Here is a 20,239-nt window from a genome sequence, read left to right as displayed (position 1 = left end):
CACTGGAAAGCCCAACCTCTGTGTGCACCTTGCACAGTACCTTCTGCGGCGGTTCTCGACGCTCTGCTTCGCTCGATCATTTCGCGCAACTGAGTGCGGGAACTAGGTGTAGAAGGGATGCCACAAGGATTACCTGGGCGACAAGGGGACAGCGCCTTTCGTGCCAGCAGCCGAAGACGTGCCGCTGCCCAGAGAGCTTGCTCTGTAGCCAGAAGACTTTTTGATGTCAAGAAAAACCAGACCTGACCCGCCACCCCACAGCGTCAAGGTGAAAGCAGGTGACCGTGTCTACAGCATCTAACGAGAAAAACTCCATCTCCTGACATCTCCCCACCGAAGGGGCAACGAGGGCTGCGTTTGGTGAGGCTGGCATTGAGCGAGGCAGCCCCGCGCTCCGAAGGGACGCGCGCGGTCAAGGGTCCGCAAGGTACCGGGTCCGGCATCCCGCCCCCCGGACTCTCCCGCCGTAGGAGGCGGGTGATGAACTGAGAGGGCTCAGGCCTGGAACCCCGCCTTGGGTGGTGCTGGGGCCAGCTCTGGGCCGGGGCTCTTGGAAGTGTTATTACCCGCCCGCCCGCAGGGCAGGGAGGGGATGCCTGCGATTCCTAGGCCCTACCGGAAGCCGCGCCTTCCGCGGAACCTGAGTGTTGCTCGGCGCTCGGCTCTCGACTGCTCGCGCCTGGCGGCAGCTGGGGCTCTGCGCTCGAGGGGTCGAGCCTGGCCCGCCCCGGCAACGGCGCGCGCTCGGCGGCGGCTCTGGGCCTGGGGCACGGGGAGCGGAGGCCGCGGCGGCCGGCGCTGGAATGTCGGGGAGCTCGAAGGTGGTGCTGGGCCTCTCGGTGGTGCTGACGGCGGCCACCGTGGCGGGCGTGCATATGAAGCAGCGGCAGGACCAGCAGGTAGATGTCACGTGCCCGCGCCTTCGGGCCCGCGCGGCGGCGGAGGCCTGGGGCCTGGGGTCCGGCTCCGCGTGGCGCCGCTTCCTCCTCGCCTTTCCTTTCTCTCCTCCCGCCTCCCCCGAGGCGGGGAGACCGCTCCCTGGGGCATCCGGGAAGTGGGGGCGGTGGTCCCCGGTGCTCTGGGCCGGCCCCGCCCCCGCCCCCGCCCCGCGGGTGTCGAAGCGCTGGTGAGGCTTCCCCCGCCTCTCGCTTTCGGGAATTGGGAGATATACTTGTATGGGGGGTGAGTTTTTCCTTCTTAAGGAACAGTTTGCTATGGAAACTAGATTCTGGGGACGATAGAGATAGCGGCCTCCAATTTTTCTCTTTCCGGTGGTTTTATGTGGGGAGACATCCTTGACTTGACCGCTCAGGGGCCTGTCAGTCTTGCTGTGTCTCTCAGTCTTATTTTCTTCCTTTTCCCATCGGCTGACGTTACTGCCGGGCCCCCGTGCGCCACGCTCCGCCCCGGGCGCGTCGGGAAGCAGAGATGAATACGCGCAGCTGCTCCGGGGGCGAAGGCAGAGCGCGAGCGGGGGCAGCCGGGGTGTGTGTGTGGGGGGGAGGGGTGCGGTGGAGCCCGGTTGGCCCGGGGTGGACGCAGGCCGCTGGGTAAGTCACTGTAAACAGGCTTGTCTGCGTGGGACCGCGCCGGGTGCTTGGGGTGCAGAGATGCAGCAGGTGAGGCCTTTGTCCTGTGTTCACACTCTGGAAATCAGAGGAGAGGAAGCCTGTGATGATACAAGATTTTAGGGGAGGGAATGAAATGATTAATGGTGACAGGGCGCGGAAGAGATTAGAGATTGGGATTAATGTAGTCGTTCTAAGGGGTTAGCTTTTGGAACAGAAGCGGGAGATTTTCTTCTCTAAGAAGGAAAAGCTGGTGGCTGGAGAAAATTTGAGATAGGGTAGAAGATGCTATGTCAGATGTAGCTCTGAGGTCAGCGAGCAGGGATTTTCCGAGTATGGAGTACGGCTGGGTGAAAGCTTGGTTCTGACCTCCAGCTACACGTGCGACTGTTCCTGGAAGTTTTTACCAGGTAGCAGCCTGGGCCCTGCTCCTGACCTATTGAATCAGAATCTCTTGGGGATGCGGATCCCACTTAGGTACGCTTTAAAAGTGACCCAGGGATTCTAACATGCAGCCAGGGTTGAGAACCACTGTCAGAATGGGACAAGTGTAAGGTTTATGTATTTGGAAGTTAGAGGTTGAGATTGACCGGAATAACCTGTGTGTGGTTTATGTCCAATTATTCATTGCGGGGTTACTTTCTAGCAGCGGGAAAGAGGAGGACAAATGTTTGACACAGTGGGTGTGTTGGAAGGTTCAAGGAAGCAAGAACTAAAACGATGACTGTTGTCCCCCATTGTTTCCTGACTGACTGCCACATACCAGGCGCTGTTCTAAGCACTTTACATACATCAGCCTTGATCATCACAGGAGCCCAACAAAACCAGCAGTGAGTACTACAGGGGGAGCCGCGTTCTAGGTGTTAGAATTGTGATGGTGAAGAGGTCTCGGTGCTTATTAGTAAGGTAGTCAAGTGGAAGTTGCAGGAGGGATGTGCGAGGCAGTCGGCACAGACTTTGAAACCTGGAGGAAACTAGCGAATGCTGGATGGAGAGCAAGATCCCAAGCCCAGTGCTAAAGTCCCTGAGAAAGGAGGGGAGGACCTCAGAGCAGGTGTGGACGGTGTGGGCTTTGGGGCTTGGGTGGCGTGTGTAGGTGTGTCCTGATGGAAGAAGCACAGGAGAGGATGAGCTGGGGAGGGAGGAGTGGAATGAGAGCCTCCGATTCTGCATGGAGATCTTGTCAGGGGTACAGGGTTCAGGACAGTTGGTTTTCCGTTGTGTTATCAGTCCCAGGACTCTTAAATTACCTAGCTTCCCCTGTAATGGGGACTGGAGCCCTAGGCCTGGAGGAGGGCCAGCAAGTAGGTACTTGGTGAGTTGTTAAAATAGACATAATAGTAATTAAAAAAACGCTACCCAGGCCCTGCCCCCATTATTCTGCCTCACAAGGCCACTGTTAAGTTATTAGAGTATTTTATGACCTGTAAAGTGTAAGTTATTAGTAATGACTGGATTGATGCTTCAGAAAGTCTCATCTTAGATGCCAGGTCCATATTCTGGAATTTTCTACATGTCTTTAGTGTTTATCAAAGTAACGACCATCAATGGGCCGTTATGTTTTTCTCTGCTGGTAGCGTTCTTTTTCCCCTTCTCTCCCCATTATGTAATTGTAATTTTTACCTTTTCTCTGTACATAATAGAAGAAGCCAAGTTCTTTACTTTCTTGCATCCTTACAGTTTGTTCAAATTTTAGTAATTTTCTTTCTTGGGTGTTTATTATTCAATTAGGACAATTGCTAACAGGAATGTAGTTCACAGTTACTCAAGTAACTCTCATCAACTTGTTTTTTCTTTTTTTTGGCTGAGCCGTTGCTTGCAGGATCTTAGTTCCTTGACCAGGGATAGTGTCCATGCCCCTTGAAGTGGAAGTGCGGAGTCCTAACCACTGGACCGCCAGGGAAGTCCCTTATCGAGTTTTTAAAGCACCATATATTAACTAAACTTTTAAAATTCAGCATAGTGGCAGTTTTTCTTTTTTAATTGTAATTTCCCATTTTTATATTAAATGATGCAAAATTTCTTAAAGTATGATAAGAGGTCTGTAATAATACTATCACGCTACCAAGTTAATTTGATGGTTTATTACATTTACATCTACACAGAAAGTTAAAATAGAAATTGAGTACTTGGAATCTAAGAGTTTTAAGTGTATTTTGGTAACACTGATTTTAGGACTTGAATGACACAAGGAAGGGAACCACCTGTTCTGAGTTTCACTAAAATCTGTTTCTTAACATTTTTAGAGGCTTCGTGACGGAGTGATCAGAGACATTGAGAGGCAAAATCGGAAAAAAGAAAATATTCGTCTTTTGGGAGAACAGATTCTTCTGACTGAGCAACTTGAAGCAGAAAGAGAGAAGATGGTGTTGGCAAAAGGATCTCAAAAAACGTGACTTGAAATGCGTGTGAGATATTGATGGAACAGACAGCGTTAAGTGTGTGTGAGTGTTGATGGAGAACAGCTTAGTGCGATCTTCAGCCTTTTTGTGGTCACCGTCCTTTTAAACTTGATCAGAAAAAGGACGATGGATCGTATATTCTAAATAATTGCTTTAAGTGCCCCTTGTGTCTGAGTAGAGTCAGGCAGATGCTCTTCTGAGAGTGTGTTTGTGTGGTCAGCAAGGAGCCCCTTCAAACTTAGTGTCCAGAAACTGAGATTGTTCCCGAGAGCACTGAACCTGCAAGCCGGGAGGGATGGAGAGTAACATCCATCTGAGCAGTTTGATCAGTCGGCACGACGATGAAGCCACAAGAACGTCCACCTCGGAGGGGCTGGAGGAGGGGGAGGTGGAGGGGGAGACTCTGCTGATCGTCGAGTCAGAGGACCAGGCGTCTGTGGACTTGTCTCACGACCAGAGCGGGGACTCCCTAAACAGTGATGAAGGGGACGTGTCGTGGATGGAGGAGCAGCTGTCCTACTTCTGCGACAAGTGCCAGAAGTGGATCCCAGCCAGTAAGCGCTTCTCCTTTCCTTTCCTTTGTCAATTCCTGCAGGAAGGTTTGTTTTTCTAACCTGTGAGAGAAACATGAATGTGAAAGAGACCCAAATAAAAAGATAACTCCTATATTTATTATTAGTGTAGTTGATTAACTGCAAATTTATATAAAACATAAACACATTTGTACTAATATATATTACTGCCAACCTCTATCACGTTGTTAAATTAACGTTCTCACTTGTAACCCAAATAAAAATTAGAAAATTGGAAATTCTGTGTTCCTTAAAGAATTAGCCACATTTTTCTATCAGGGTCACATTATTGTGGTTTTGGGGCCAAATTCTAGGCCCAGTGTAGAGCTAAACTTCAGACACATAAACATAACTCTGGTAGTGTCTAACTTACATGGAAAACAACTGCTATAGTATGTTGATATAAGGTCGGAATTAGGCGATTAAATATGTATTATGCCTTTTTCTAGGGCCATTCGTGTTTTCTCCTTGCTGGCCTCCTTGATCTGCTGGCCGTAGATACACGCAATAAGGTGCTTTGCCAGTCATCAGGCCTCTTAACCAAAACAGGATGTTTCCATTACGTGGAGAGTAGTAAAGATGTATGTACTAGAGGAATACTCTGTGTAATAGAATTTGTAACTAGGTCAGAGAAATTTACGTATGTGTATATGTATATATATTGTTGTGAACTGGGTCATTTTCTGGTATGTGGAGGTGTTTTTAAGATGGATTCATAGTTATTATTAATAAATTAACACCATTTTCACAGAAAGCAAACCTAAAATTTATTATAAGTTAACTAGTTTTTGCTTTCCAGCTGTCTCTGCTTATAGATTCAGGGTTCTGCCTGAAAGCCTGGGTGGCTTTCCCCCATCCTCACAGCCTGTGCTGTAAATGCTCTGCCTCCTGGGGCCCCTGCTAACTGCTCCAGCCTTTCTCCTTCGTGCCCTCGTATCCCCACATGGAAACAGAGCTTTGCAGTTAGGGTGAGCTTTTCCTTCTCCACAAGCAGTTCGTTCTTTTTTTTATAAATTTATTTTATTTATTTATTTTTGGCTGCGTTGGGTCTTTGTTGCTGCACGCTGGTTTTCTCTAGTTGTGGTGAGTGGGGTCTACTCTTCATTGCAGTGCAAGAGCTTCTCATTGTGGTGGCTTCTCTTGTTGCGGAGCATGGGCTCTAGAACGCAGGATCAGTAGTTGTGGCGCACGGGCTTAGTTGCTCCACGGCATGTGGAATCTTCCCAGACCAGTGCTCGAACCCGTGTCCCCTGCGTTGACAGGCGGATTCTTAACCGCTGCATCACGAGGGAAGCCCAAGCTTCTTTCTTATCCCTAGGACTTTGTGCATGTAAATTTCCTCTGTGGAACACGTGTCTCCACAGCCTCTATACTCCCCGCCCCACACACAAACACCTCTTCACGTGCCAATTCTAGCCATCCTTCAGGCCCCCGTCCACCCCACTTTTTCTAGCGCTGCTGTCTTCCTCATGTGGGTGGGCACCTCTTTTATGTGCTCTCACGTTGCCCCACAGCACCCATCACATCCCTCTCCAGGGTTTCCATGTCTCCCAGAGCATCAGCATCAGCTGGGGAACTTCAGAAAATGCTCTGCTTCCAGAGGTTGATTTATTTTGCGGGGGATAGACCCGGGCTTTTTTTTTTTTTTTTTTTTTAATTTTTAAAAATGTTTTATTGTGGTACGCAGGCCTCTCACTGTTGTGGCCTCTCTCGTTGTGGAGCACAGGCTCCTGATGCGCAGGCTCAGCGGCCATGAATCACGGGCCCAGCCACTCCGTGGCATATGGGATCCTCCCGGACCGGGGCACGAACCCGTGTCCCCTGCATCGGCAGGCGGACTCTGAACCACTGCGCCACCAGGGAAGCCCCCGACCTGGGCATATTTAAAACACAAAACTTCCTGGGTGGTTCTGATACACAGTCCAGGTGGAGAGCCTCTGTGCTGCTGTGATTACCTACTCTCTCCTCTGTAGCCCTCACCACATCAGTAAGCCTCTGAGAGCCAGCACCGCGTATGTCTCAGGTGTTGTGTTCCTGGTTCCTAGCCCAGTGGCACAGTGGGAGCTCAGATGTTTTCTTGGAAGAATGTGTGAGGAGACCTCCTGTAGGGGTCGGGAATGTTAACAGTTGGAACAGCCAGTGAGAACAATCCTACCTGCCTTAACAGTGTCTCTTCTGAAGGTCCGGGGACCACAGAGCGATCTTCGTGGGCATGCACTTGATGTTAGAATAAAAACCTTCTCTACTCCCTTCTCCATCCCCATCCTGCCCTCACAGGCTGACTGAAAGAAAAGGAAAAACACAGCCTGGGAAATTTGGGAAATGGCTGGTAGATTGATGAAAACTTTGGGTTACCTCTGTTCTAGATCCACCTGTGATGTGCCTTTTTGTTTTCCTCCTAGGTCAACTGAGGGAACAGCTCAGTTACCTTAAGGGCGATAATTTTTTTAGGTTTACTTGTTCTGATTGCTCTGAAGATGGCAAGGAGCGGTATGAGCGGCTGAAGCTGACATGGCAGCAAGTGAGTTAAAGCTCTTTCTCTAGAATTCATGGGGTTGGTCCCCGCCCCCACCCTGCGAAATTTATTGGAATAAGTAACTAGGGAATGAGGAACCTACATATGAGCTTCTGAGTTGTTTTGAGGGTCACTTTATTTCACAATGAAAATCATACTGAATGTGTGGAGAAAGGAGTTCTTTGTAAAAATACTGCCAACTTAGTGAATTGGGTTTGAGATTCTGAAAATCCCACCCACGGTTTCATTTATACATAATACCAAACTCTGATTTTAATCGAAGAGGTTCACATTTTTTTAGTAGCTAATTTTAGAAAAATAAAACCATTCTAAAAAATATAAAGATGCTGAATCAATATGCTGCACACCTGAAACTAGCAACTAATTGTATATTGTAGAGCAACTGTACTTAAATTTAAAAAAAAAGTAAAGATGGTCACTGTAATCCCAGCCAACTATAGCCCGAACAGTATCTTTTAACTGATCTCCAGGTTGTATTAATTTTTTGGGTTTTGTTTTTATATTAATATGTTTATAACAAGGCACCAATGTTATATGCAGTCTTTAAGTTCTAAAAATGTATTAGACATCACTCACTCAGTTTTTATGTTTATTCATTTGACAAATATTGAGTGCACATGATGAACCAGGCACTGTTCTAGGCCTGGAGAGTAGAATCTCCTCGAGACCAGCTGATCCTTCTAGCTGTTTCTTGGTGGTGAGTGAGACAGCCAAGACCCTAGCCCCAGGCAGTAGACATTTATTTTAGATGATAGGCAGACAAATAAACAAGTTAATTACCCCTAGCACTTTTTGCTGTGAAGGAAATAAACAGGGTAATGAGAAAGATTTTAGGTTGTACCCTCCAAGGCACTTAGGGTGTTCCTTGTAAATTGTAGCTGTGTTCGCAGCCAGAGGCTATCGTGTAATTATCAGTGCTTTATTAGGACATCTGTTGAAATCTGTCAGTGGTGATCTTAGGGAGCCTTTTTGGACTTGCCTGAAAATATGTAAGTAGAAAATGAACGGAAGTTTGTATTGAGGATACAGTCTCATGAGTATTCTAACTGGGATTTTTTAAAAAGTGTGCATGGGATACTGTGTCTAGGCAAGGTCAGATTAATATTAGTAGATTATTCTGCATGTGTGCACACGTAGGCAGATTTGCATTTGGCCTGCAGGTAGCTTCTCAGAAAATTGTAAAATGGAAGAAGAGCAGATGTATGTAATTTGTTACTTTCAAGACTATGTAGTTTTCTGTGGAGATTCTTTTTAAAAGAAAAAGTGGCTTTTGATTATATTGCTCGATATATTGGCAGTATTGGCTCAATTTGCTTTTTTTTTTTTTTTTTTTGGCGGTACCCGAGCCTTTCCCTGCTGTGGCCTCTCCCGTTGCGGAGCACAGGCTCTGGACGCGCAGGATCAGCGGCCATGGCTCACGGGCCCAGCCGCTCCGCGGCATGTGGGATCTTCCCGGACCAGGGCACGAACCCGTGTCCCCTGCATTGGCAGGCAGACTCTCAACCACTGCGCCACAGGGAAGCCCTCAATTTGCTTATTTAATCAGACTAACATTTCTTGAAAATTATTTTTTCACTTCCAAAAGACATATGGATAATAAATACCCTGGGATAATGAAGTGAAAACTGGGACCAGACATATCTGGTTCTTGGAAAACTACTGCCCATTGTTTCTAGTTGCATCTCTTTTTCTTTCTCTCTCTCTCCCCCTCCCTTTCTCCCTGTCTCTCCCTCTCTCCCTCTCCCTCTCCCTCTCTCCCCCTCTCTCCCTCTCTCCCCCTCTCTCCCTCTCACTCTTTCTCTCTCTCTCTCTCTCTCTCTCCCTCTCTCTCTCTCCCCCTCCCTCTCCCTCTCTCTCCCTCCCCCTCTCCCTCTGTCTCTCTCGCGCAAGAGCTAAAAGAGGATCCGTTGGTCTGGAATAGACTATTGATGTCATATTCCAATTGGAATGTGGGTTTTCTTTGTTTTAAATCTTAAACTTTGTTGATTTATCAAAATAAGTAGAAATGCTTGTTTATATTATAAAATGCCAACAGTAATGGGGTGACTAAAAGGCCCCTTCCACACACTTTCTGTGTCCTCCTCCTCGGTGATGTGTGAACAACAGTCTGAAAAGTAGGGAAGCTATCAAGTAGGGTAGTTGTTACGTTCTTGTCCTAGACAAGCTCATTATCTTTCTACATGCTCTTCAGCAGATACTTGGGAGGTGCCCGCTGGGCTGTGCCAGCCTGAGCAAGGCCTTGGAGCTGTGCTGGTTCCCAGGGCCAGCCTGTTACTATGAGCTTGGGCTGGTGGTATAAGAGCAGAAACGCAACTGGGATTCGTTCTTTAAGATTACAAATTCCAGAAGGGGGAAAACCATGTCCTTCATGATTGGATTTTTAGTTTGCTCAGTAAATATGGTGATAATAGGAAAAGTTATTTGCAAGTAAGTATGTGAATTTTAACTTTCTAAAGTCATGAAATGTTTCCAAAAAAAAAGTACTGGAAATGAAATAACACACTTGTGTCTGTACCACAGAGATTAACAGTGAATACACGTTTCCAAGTTACTCTAGGAGTCTGAGTGGGCAGAAGAGCTCATTCCATCCTTTTCTTAAGGTATTTCTTGAGCAAAAGCGTTCTTAAATTGTAGTAAAATATATGTAACAGGGCTTCCCTGGTGGCGCAGTGGTTAAGAATCCGCCTGCCAATGCAGGGGACATGGGTTTGAGCCCTGGTCTGGGAAGATCCCACATGCTGCGGAGCAGCTAAGCCTATCACAACTACTGAGCCTGCGCTATAGAGCCCGCGAGCCACTACTACTGAGCCCATGTGCTACAACTACTGAAGCCCGCACGCCTAGAGCCCGTGCTCTTCAGCAAGAGAAGCCACCACAATGAGAAGCCCACGCACCTCAGCGAAGAGTAGCTCCCACTTGTGGCAACTAGAGGAAGCCTGTGCACAGCAACAAAGACACAACGCAGCCAAAAAGAAATAAATTTATAAAAATGTATATATACATAACAAAGCTTACCCTTTCCACCGTCTTTAAGCATACAGTTCAGTGGCATTAAGCACATTCACATTGTTTTGCAACCATCACCACCATCATCTCCAGAAAGTGCTCATCTCCCCAAAGTGAAATCCTGTGTCTATTAAACAACGACTCCCTGTGAACAGTAACTTTAAAGGGAGAGGTTTGTTGGCTGATGCAGACCTGATGCAAAAATGAGTGGAACGATTTGAAAAGTCTGTTCATGGGGTTAATTGGCAGACTGGCTGCAAATTTTACAAGTTTAAGGATGGGGGAAGTTGAGACTTGGTAGGAGCATCAGAATCACCAGGCCCCTTTGAGGGTGTGGTTGTAGGTCTCCCTGTTGGGCCATCGGGATTTGGGGCTGTGAACATCGATGTCGGGGAACGTGAACTGCAGTCTGTTAGACCCTGTACAGCCTTGGGCTACTCCTCATGGAAAGAAGAGTTATGGAAGGATTCTCTTCGTAGGTTCTGCCCCCTTTTCAATTGCGCTGGCCCAAAATTAATCATTACTTTTATTAGGTTGAAAACATGGTTTTAAATAGCATGTGTAGTTTCTTGTCCATTTATGATTACAAAATTGCGTTTAGATGCGAAGAGAAATGTCTAATAGGATAATCACTGAAAATGTTAAAAAGGATTATTTCTTGATGGTGGATTTAAAATGATTTTCACTTCCTTCTTTGCTTTTTTCTCTTTTAGTGAAGTCTTTTACAGTGAGACTGTGTTATTCATATTTCTGCAAAGTACTTTCCCATTTGGGGCTGTGAATTCATTATCTGTTAAATACAAAGTTGGATTAGATGTGGAGCTGGGGGTGTCCTCCTCTCTGAGGATGGGCCAGGCAGCCAGGCCTTTCAGATCCCTGCCCCTTGTCTATTCTGATTTCATCTCAGGAACAGTTTCCACAGCTGAGAAAGGCTAAACCCAGAGTGGATGGTACCTCATGTTAACTTCAGCTCTGAAATTCTGAGAGTCTATTGTTTCTGCCCTCTGAAGAGCTTAGAAGAGTATATGTGCAGGGGTGATGCTTGGAATGTTTAGCAAAGGTCAGCACTGTCCGTCAGAAATGCCGGCTGGAGCAGGCCCTGTGGCCTCCTGCTGCCATTGGTTAACACGGTGTTTAGCGCTGCCTTTGAGTGGTGGAGGGGAACTGGGATGGGGGCTGCTTAGGGCAGTAGTTACTCTTCACCAGTTCAACCACACAGCAGCCTTGCACATGTAACATGGGAGGAACAAGTGCACGTGATTAAGGGGAACAGTGATGCTCATCTGCGGAAAGCAAAAAAGGAAGTAGAATTTTATCCTGAGAATATTCCAAGATATTATCCTTCCTTTTCCCCCCTCTATTCATACTCAGAGTATAAAACAACACACGTTCCCCCCTGAAGTTTACCATCCCTGTTTGTGCTTTTCTCCCAGCCTATTCTGCTTCTGTTTCAGGTGGTCATGCTGGCGATGTACAACTTGTCCCTGGAAGGTAGTGGGCGTCAGGGCTATTTCCGGTGGAAAGAAGACATTTGCGCTTTCATTGAGAAACATTGGACTTTTTTGCTTGGGAATAGGTAATGTGATTTTTTAAAAATCTTATACTTGAATGAAGATGTAAAGAATAAAGTATATGAGACTTGAGACAGCCTAATGCTGGCCTTTAGAGAATTAGAGTAATTACTTGTGGCAGTTACTGAGAATTTTTTAATCCAGAAAATGTTGTTACTTTAAGTTAAAAATCGAAGTAGAAGTTTACATAATGACAAGGGTAGTTTTCCATACTTCCTATTCTACTTTCGGAGGAAACTGTTGGTTTCTACTGAGCAGGAAGACAGTTGAACAGATTCTTAGAATGTTAAAAAATAGAGACTTTCATTAAATGAGGCAGTTTAATAGTTGGTTAGGTGACTAATTTGAGGATAGAGGAATATTATGTCCTTTAAAATCAGTGCCTTGTAGGAGGTCAGAAGACGAGAAATGATGGCAGTTATTGACTGCACTCATTTAAGTTGCTCTTGGTTAATTATTAGTATTTGTGTTTATTAACTCTGCGAGGTAGAAATCATTGTATACTGTTTGGTATTCACAGTGCTTGGCCAAGTCTGGGCACATTAACACGCATATGGTTTATTCCTTTGATACTCTTTTCATCATGATGCTTTGAATTTGCTGCTGAGTGCTTCTCTGTGACCCCTCCTTGGTTCATCAGACTTAGGGGTGCCGGGGCACAGACATACACACCAGATGTTTTAACTAAGGGTCCATGTGCATCTAGCAAGATTTTTATTGCTGTTAGAGGTTAGCAAGTTTGCAGTTGCATTGGCGGATTGTTTGAGATTCTTTCTTTAAAAAAGAAAAAATGTATTTATTTATTTGGCTGTGCTGGATCTTAGTTGCGGCATGCGGGCTCTTAGTTGTGGTATGTGGGATCTAGTTCCCTGACCAGGGATTGAACCCGGGCCCCCTGCATTGGGAGCATGGAGTTTTAACCACTGGACCACTAGGGAAGTGGTGTTTGAAATTCTGATTGTTAGTTGACTTCTGAAGTCCTGTGTGAGATTCATAAATCTTGCATAATTGGGTCGGTGTGGACATGATAAAGGTCAGAGCAGGGAGTTTGTGCTTGTCCTCACTCGGAACTCCTTGCAGCCCGTTTTCTCGGGTGCTGAAAAGTCACAGCTCTGCCAAAGTTGCTGAGGAATCATGGAGGGGTGACCTTCTGCAGGCTGCTGTGAGGGAAAAATAGAATTGAAAAATAGAACTAAGAAAAGAATTGACAGCATAACTGGTTCTTTTTCTTGAAAGGAAATCTGTTGTCTTAGTTTAATGACTTAGCTCTATTTATGGAACTTAATACACCCCATTTATAAGGGACAAGGAAGGGAAAAAAACTGATAAAATTAGATCTTGGAACGTTTTCATGATCTTTCAGTGCTGTTCTGCCTGGTGGATTGTCTTCTGGAAGAAGTTGGATTTAAATTGCCTGTTTTAAGGAAGTTGGCATATTTTAGCAGCAGGTGTTCAGTTTCATTTGTTCATTTCTAGAGCGTGTTCTGAGAGGCATCAGCTGAGGCTCGTTTTCTTTTCAATACTTCTACTGAAAGACATTAATTACTCTCCAGCTTCTTGTAATTTAACCATTAAACTAGTGGGTTTTGGCCATATTAGTGTATCACTTGAATTATCGTTTACTTATTTAAATCAAGTCACTGAAAAAAAAGAAACTTCATACCACCATGGTAAGTGGAAAACCTATATCACTTACATAAATAGAATGAAACTGTAAAAATAAGTGCACTAAAAATAAAGCAATGCTATTGACTTGTAGCTAGATCCCATGACCTGTAAAGGCAATCTGAAACACTCTTTCTTTTTTTTATCATATGATACCATCTATATATTGTTTTCATCCAGGTGTATTGATATGTAATTGACATACAGCACTTGTATGAGTTTAAGGTGTACAGCATAATGATTTGACTTACATACATCATGAAATGATGACCACAAAGTTTAATGAACATCCATCATCTCATATAGATATAAAATTAAATAAGTAGAAAAAAATTTTTTTCCTGTGATAAGACCTCTTAGGATTTACTCTCGACAGCTTTCCTGTATAACATTCAGCAGTGTTAATTATATTTATCACGTTGTACAGTGCATCCCTAGTACTTATTTATCTTACAATGGGACGTTTATCCCCCCATCTCTGGAAAATCTGATGTCTTTTTCTATGAGTTTGTTTTTGAAGTATAATTGATCTACAACCTACATTTGTTCCTGTTACACAACATAGTGATTCAGTATTTCCATGTTTCAAAATGATCACCATGGTACGTCTAGTTACCATACGTTACCATACAAAGATACTACATAATTATTGACTTGTTTTTCCTACATTATACATTTTGTACCTGTGACTTATTTATTTTGCAACTGGAAGTTTGTACTTCTTAATTTCCCTCACCTATTTCTACCCTCTCCCCACTCTCCTCCCCTCTTGCAAGCACCTGTTCTCTGTATCTGTGACTGTTGCTGTTTTGTTATGTTTCTTCATTTGTTTTTTTTTTCGGCTTCCACATAACTGAAATCGTACAGTATTTGTCTTTCTCTGACTTATTTCACATAATACCCTTAGCATAATACCCTCTAGGTCCATACATGTTGTCACAGATGGCAAGATTTCATTCTTTTTTATAGCTGAATAATATCCAATTGTGTATGTGTGTGTATCACATCTTTTTTTTTCACATCTTTATTGGAGTATTATTGCTTTACAATGTTATGTAAGTTTCAGCTCTATAACAAAGTGAATCAGCTATATGTATACATATATCCCCATATCCCCTCCCTCTTGCGTCTCCCTCCCACCCCTCTAGGTGGTCACAAAGCACTGAGCTGATCTCCCTGTGCTATGCAGCTGCTTCCTGCTAGCTATCTATTTTACATTTGAGAGTGTATATATGTCAGTGCTACTCTCTCACTTCATCCCAGCTTCCCGTTCCCACTCCCCGTGTCCTCAAGTCCATTCTCTACGTCTGCGTCTTTATTCCTGTCCTGCCTCTAGGTTCATCAGAACCTTTTTTTTTTTTTTTGGATTCCATATATATGTGTTAGCATACAGTATTTGTTTTTCTCTATCTGACTTACTTCACTCTGTATGACAGACTCTAGGTCCGTCTACCTCACTACAAATAACTCAGTTTCATTTCTTCTTATGGCTGAGTAATATTCCATTGTATATCTGTGCCACATCTTCTTTATCCATTTATCTGTCAGTGGACATTTAGGTTGCTTCCATATCCTGGCTACTGTAAATAGTGCTGCAGTGAACATTGTGGTACATAACTCTTTTTGAATTATGGTTTTCTCAGGGTATATGCCCAGTAGTAGGATTGCTGGGTCAAATAGTAGTTCTACTTTTAGTTTTTTAAGGAACTTCCATACTGTTCTCCGTAGTGGTTGTATCAATTTACATTCCCACCAACAGTGCAAGAGGGTTCCATTTCCTCCGCACCCTCTCCAGCATTTATTGTTTGTAGATTTTTTGGTGATGGCCATTCTGACCGGTGTGAGGTGATACCTCATTGTAGTTTTGATTTGCATTTCTCTAATGATTAGTGATGTTGAGCATCCTTTCATGTGTTTGTTGGCAATCTATATCTTCTTTGGAGAAATGTCTGTTTAGATCTTCTGCCTATTTTTGGATTGGGTTGTTTGTTTTTTTGATATTGACTTGCATGAGCTGCTTGTATATTTTGGAGGTTAATCCTTTGTCAGTTGCTTCGTTTGCAAATATTTTCTCCCATTCTGAGGGTTGTCTTTTGGTTTTGTTTATGGTTTCCTTTGCTGTGCAAAAGCTTTTAAGTTTCATTAGGTCCCATTTGTTTGTTTTTATTTCTATTTCTCTAGGAGGTGGGTCAAAAAGGATCTTGCTGTGATTTATGTCAAAGAGTGTTCTTCCTATGTTTTCCTCTAAGAGTTTTTTTTTTAATTAATTAATTAATTTTTGGCTGTGTTGGGTCTTTGTTACTGCATGTGGGCTTTCTCTGGTTGCAGTGAGAGGGGGCTACGCTTCATTGCAGTGCACGGGCTTCTCATTTCAGTGGCTTCTCTTGTTGAGCATGGGCTCTAGGGTGTGTGGGTTTCAGTAGTTGTGGCTCGCGGGCTGTAGAGCGCAGGCTCAGTAGTTGTGGCACACGGGCTTAGTTGCTCCATGGCATGTGGGATCTTGCCTGACCAGGGCTCGAACCCGTGTCTCCTGCATTGGCAGGCAGATTCTTAACAACTGTGCCACCAGGGAAGTCCCCTTCTAAGAGTTTTTTACTGTCTGGCCGTACATTTCGGTCTTTAATTCATTTTGAGTTTATTTTTGTGTATGGTGTTAGGAAGTGTTCTAATTTCATTCTTTTACATGTAGCTGTCCAGTTTTCCCAGCACCATTTACTGAAGAGGCTGTCTTTTCGCCATTGTATGTTTTTGCCTCCTTTATCAAAGATAAGATGACCATAGGTGCGTGGGTGTATCTTTGGGCTTTCTGTCTTGTTCCATTGATCTATATTTCTGTTTTTGTGCCAGTACCATACTGTCTTGATTACTGTAGCTTTGTAGTATAGTCTGAAGTCAGGGAGGCTGATTCCTCCAGCTCTGTTTTTCTTTCTCAAGATTGCTTTGGCCATTTGGGGTCTTTTGTATTTCCATACAAATTGTAAAATTTTTTTGTTCTAGTTCTGTGAAAAATACCATTGGTAGTTTGATAGGGATTGCATTGAATCTGTAGATTGCTTTGGGCCATATAGTCATTTTCACAGCGTTGATTCTTCCAATCCAAGAACATGGTATATCTCTCCATCTGTTTGTATTGTCTTTGATTTCTTTTATCAGTGTCTTATAGTTTTCTGCATATAGGCCTTTCTTCTTAGGTAGGTTTATTCCTAGGTATTTTATTCTTTTTGTTGCAATGGTAAGTGGGAGTGTTTCCTTAATTTCTCTCTCAAATTTTTCAATGTTATTGTATAGGAATGTGAGAGATTTCTGTGCATTAATTTTGTATCCTGCTACTTTACCAGATTCATTGATTAGCTCTAGCAGTTTTCTGGTAGCATCTTTAGGATTCTTTATGTATAGTATCATGTTATCTACAAACAGTGACAGTTTTACTTCTTTTCCAATTTGTATTCCTTTTATTTCTTTTTCTTCTCTGATTGCCGTGGCTAAAATTTCCAAAACTATGTTGAGTAATAGTGGTGAGAATGGACATCCTTGTCTTGTTCCTGATCTCAGAGGAAATGGTTTCAGTTTTTCACCATTGAGAACGATGTTGGCTGTGGGTCTGTCATATATGGCCTTTATTATGTTGAGATAGGTTCCCTCTGTGCCCACTGTCTGGAGAGTTTTTATCATAAATGGATGTTGAATTTTGTCGAAAGCTTTTTCTGCATCTATTGAGATGATCATATGGTTTTTCTCCTTCAGTATGTTAATGTGGTGTATCACATTGTTTGATTTGTGTATATTGAAGAATCCTTGCATTCCTGGGATAAACCCCACTTGATCATGCTATATGATCCTTTTAATGTGCTGTTGGATTCTGTTTGCTAGTATTTTGTTGAGGAGCTTTGCATCTATGTTCATCAGTGATATTGGCCCGTAGTTTTCTTTTTTTGTGATATCTTTGTCTGGTTTTGGTATCAGGGTGATGGTGGCCTAGTAGAATGAGTTTGGGAGTGTTACTCCCTCTGCTATATTTTGGAAGAGTTTGAGAAGGGTTGGTGTTAGCTCGTCTCTAAATGTTTGATAGAATTAGCCTGTGAAGCCGTCTGGTCCTGGACTTTTGTTTGTTGGAAGATTTTTAATCCCAATTTAATCCCAATTTCAGTGCTTGTGATTGGTCTGTTCATATTTTCTATTTCTTCCTGGTTCAGTCTTGGAAGGTTGTACTTTTCTAAGAATTTGTCCATTTCTTCCTGGTTGTCCATGTTATTGGCATATAGTTGCTTGTGGTAGTCTCTCATGATCCTTTGTATTTCTGCAGTGTCAGTTGTTACTTCTCCTTTTTCATTCTAATTCTGTTGATTTGCGTCTTCTCCCTTTTTTTCTTGATGAGTCTGGCTAATGGTTTATCAATATTTTGTTTATTTTCTCAAATAACCAGCTTTTAGTTTTATTGATCTTTGCTATTGTTTCCTTCGTTTCTTTTTCATTTATTTCTGATCTGATCTTTATGATTTCTTTCCTTCTGCTAACTTTGGGGTTTTTTTGTTCTTTCTCTTATTGCTTTAGGAGTAAGTTTAGGTTGTTTATTTGAGAGTTTTCTTGTTTCTTCAGGTAGGATTGTATTGCTATAAACTTCCCTCTTAGAACTGCTTTTGCTGCATCCCATAGGTTTTGGGTCATCGTATTTTCATTGTCATTTGTTTCTAGGTATTTTTAAACTTCCTCTTTGATTTCTTCAGTGATTCTTGGTTATTTAGTAGTGTATTGTTTAGCCTCCATGTGTTTGTATTTTTTACAGTTCTTTTTCCTGTAATTGATATCTAGTCTCATAATGTTGTGGTTGGAAAAGATACTTGATACAATTTCAGTTTTCTTAAATTTACTGAGGCTTGATTCGTGACCCAAGATATGATCTATCCTGGAGAATGTTTCATGTGCACTTGAGAAGAAAGTGTATTCTGTTTTTGGGTGGAATGTCCTATAAATAACAATTAAAACTATCTGGTCTGATGTGTCATTTAAAGCTTGTGTTTCCTTATTTATTTTCATTTTGGATGATCTGTCCATTCGTGAAAGTGGGGTGTTAAAGGCCCCTACTATTATTGTGTTACTGTCGATTTCCCTTTTTATGGCTGTTAGCATTTGCCTTATGTATTGAGGTGCTCCTATGCTGGGTGCATAAATATTTACAGTTGTTATATCTTCTTCTTGGATTGATCCCTTGATCATTATGTAGTGTCCTTCTTTGTATCTTTATTTTAAAGTCTGTTTTTTCTGATGTGAGTAATGCTACTCCAGCTTTCTTTTTTTTTTTTTGCAGTAGGCGGGCCTCTCACTTCTGTGGCCTCTCCCATTGCAGAGCACAGGCTCTGGACACGCAGGCTCAGCGGCCATGGCTCATGGGCCCAACCGCTCTGCGGCATGTAGGATCTTCCCGGACCGGGGCACGAACCCATGTCCCCTGCATCGGCAGGCGGACTCTCAACTGCTGTGCCACTAGGGAAGCCCACTCCAGCTTCCTTTTGATTTCCATTTGCATGGAATATCTTTTTCTGTCCCCTCATTTTCAGTCTGTACGTGTCCCTAGGTCTGAAGTGGGTCTCTTGTAGGCAGCATCTATATGGGTCTTGTTTTTGTATCCATTCAGCCAATCTGTGTCTTTTGGTTGGAGCATTTAATCCATTTACATTTAAGGTAATTATCGATATGTATGTTCCCATTACCATTTTTTTAATTGTTTTGGGTTTGTTTTTGTAGGTCTTTTCCTTCTCTTGTGTTTCCTGCCTAGAGAAGTTCCTTTAGCTTTTGTTGTAAAACCGGTTTGGTGGTGCTGAATTCTCTTAACTTATGCTTGTCTTCAAAGTTTTAATTTGGGGCTTCCCTGGTGGCGCAGCGGTTGGGAATCCGCCTGCCGGTGCAGGGGACACGGGTTCGTGCCCCGGTCCAGGAAGACCCCACATGCCACGGAGCAGCTGGGCCCGTGAGCCATGGCCACTGAGCCTGCGTGTCCGGAGCCTGTGCTCCGCAACGGGAGAGGCCACAACAGTGAGAGGCCCGCGTACCGCAAAAAAAAAAAAAAAGTTTTAATTTGTGTGTCGAATCTGAATGAGATCCTTGCTGGGTACAGTAATCTTGGTTGTAGGTTTTTCCTTTTCATCACTTTAAATACGTGTTGCCACTCCCTTCTGGCTTGCAGAGTTTCTGCCGAAAGATCAGCTGTTAACCTTATGGGGATTCCCTTGTATGTTATTTGTTGCTTTTCCCTTGCTGCTTTTAATATTTTTTCTTTTCATTTAATTTTTGATAGTTTGATTAATATGTCTTTTGGCGTGTTTCTCCTTGGACTTATCCTGTATGGGACTCTGCGCTTCTTGGATTTGAGTGACTATTTCCTTTGCCACGTAAGGGAAGTTTTCGACTGTAATCTCTTCAGATGTTTTCTCAGACTCTTTCTTTTTCTCTTCTTCTTCTGGGACCTCTATAATTCGAATGTTGGTGCATATAATGTTTTCCTAAAGGGCTCTGAGACTGTTCTCAATTCTTTTCATTCTTTTTTCTTTATTCTGCTCTGTGGCAGTTATTTCCATTATTCTCCATTCTTCTGCTTCAGTTTTTCTGCTATTGATTCCTTCTAGAGAATTTTTAATTTCATTTATTGTGTTGTTCATTATTGTTTGTTTGCTCTTTAGTTCTTCTAGATCCTTGTTAAAGGTTTCTTGAATTTTCTCCATTCGATTTCCGAGATTTTGGATCATCTTTACTATCATTACTCTGAATTCTTTTTCAGGTAGACTGCCTATTTCCTCTTCATTTGTTAGGTCTGGTGGGTTTTTACCTTGCTCCCTCATCTGCTGCATATTTCTCTGTTCTCTCATTTTGTTTAACTTACTGTGTTTGGGGTCTCCTTTTTGCAGGCTGCAGGTTCGTAGTTCGT

At 43.4% G+C, this 20,239-nt stretch overlaps 1 protein-coding gene and 1 non-coding gene across 4 annotated transcripts in view; both read left to right on the top strand.

Annotated features, from left to right (window-relative positions):
- The first annotated feature begins 533 nt into the window (after positions 1–533).
- On the top strand, positions 534–3,947 carry LOC132437837 (uncharacterized). The gene is made up of 3 exons (XR_009522111.1): positions 534–899; positions 2,215–2,398; positions 3,815–3,947. It is a non-coding gene; the product is annotated as an uncharacterized protein (transcript).
- A 25-nt stretch (positions 3,948–3,972) lies between these two features.
- KAT14 (lysine acetyltransferase 14) overlaps positions 3,973–20,239 on the top strand; it is a 67,637-nt gene continuing 51,370 nt past the window's right edge. For all 3 annotated transcript variants that reach the window (XM_060031322.2, XM_060031321.2, XM_060031320.2), the window contains exons 1-3: positions 3,973–4,524; positions 6,945–7,063; positions 11,539–11,660. In XM_060031322.2, coding sequence (XP_059887305.1) covers positions 4,266–4,524; positions 6,945–7,063; positions 11,539–11,660 — 500 coding nt within the window. In that variant the 5' untranslated portion in view covers positions 3,973–4,265. The remainder of the gene's footprint in view (positions 4,525–6,944; positions 7,064–11,538; positions 11,661–20,239) is intronic.

The sequence above is a fragment of the Delphinus delphis genome, chromosome 15, assembly GCF_949987515.2.
Source record: "Delphinus delphis chromosome 15, mDelDel1.2, whole genome shotgun sequence".
NCBI classification, from domain to species: Eukaryota; Metazoa; Chordata; class Mammalia; order Artiodactyla; family Delphinidae; genus Delphinus; species Delphinus delphis.
This window is presented reverse-complemented; position numbering and strand designations above follow the sequence as displayed.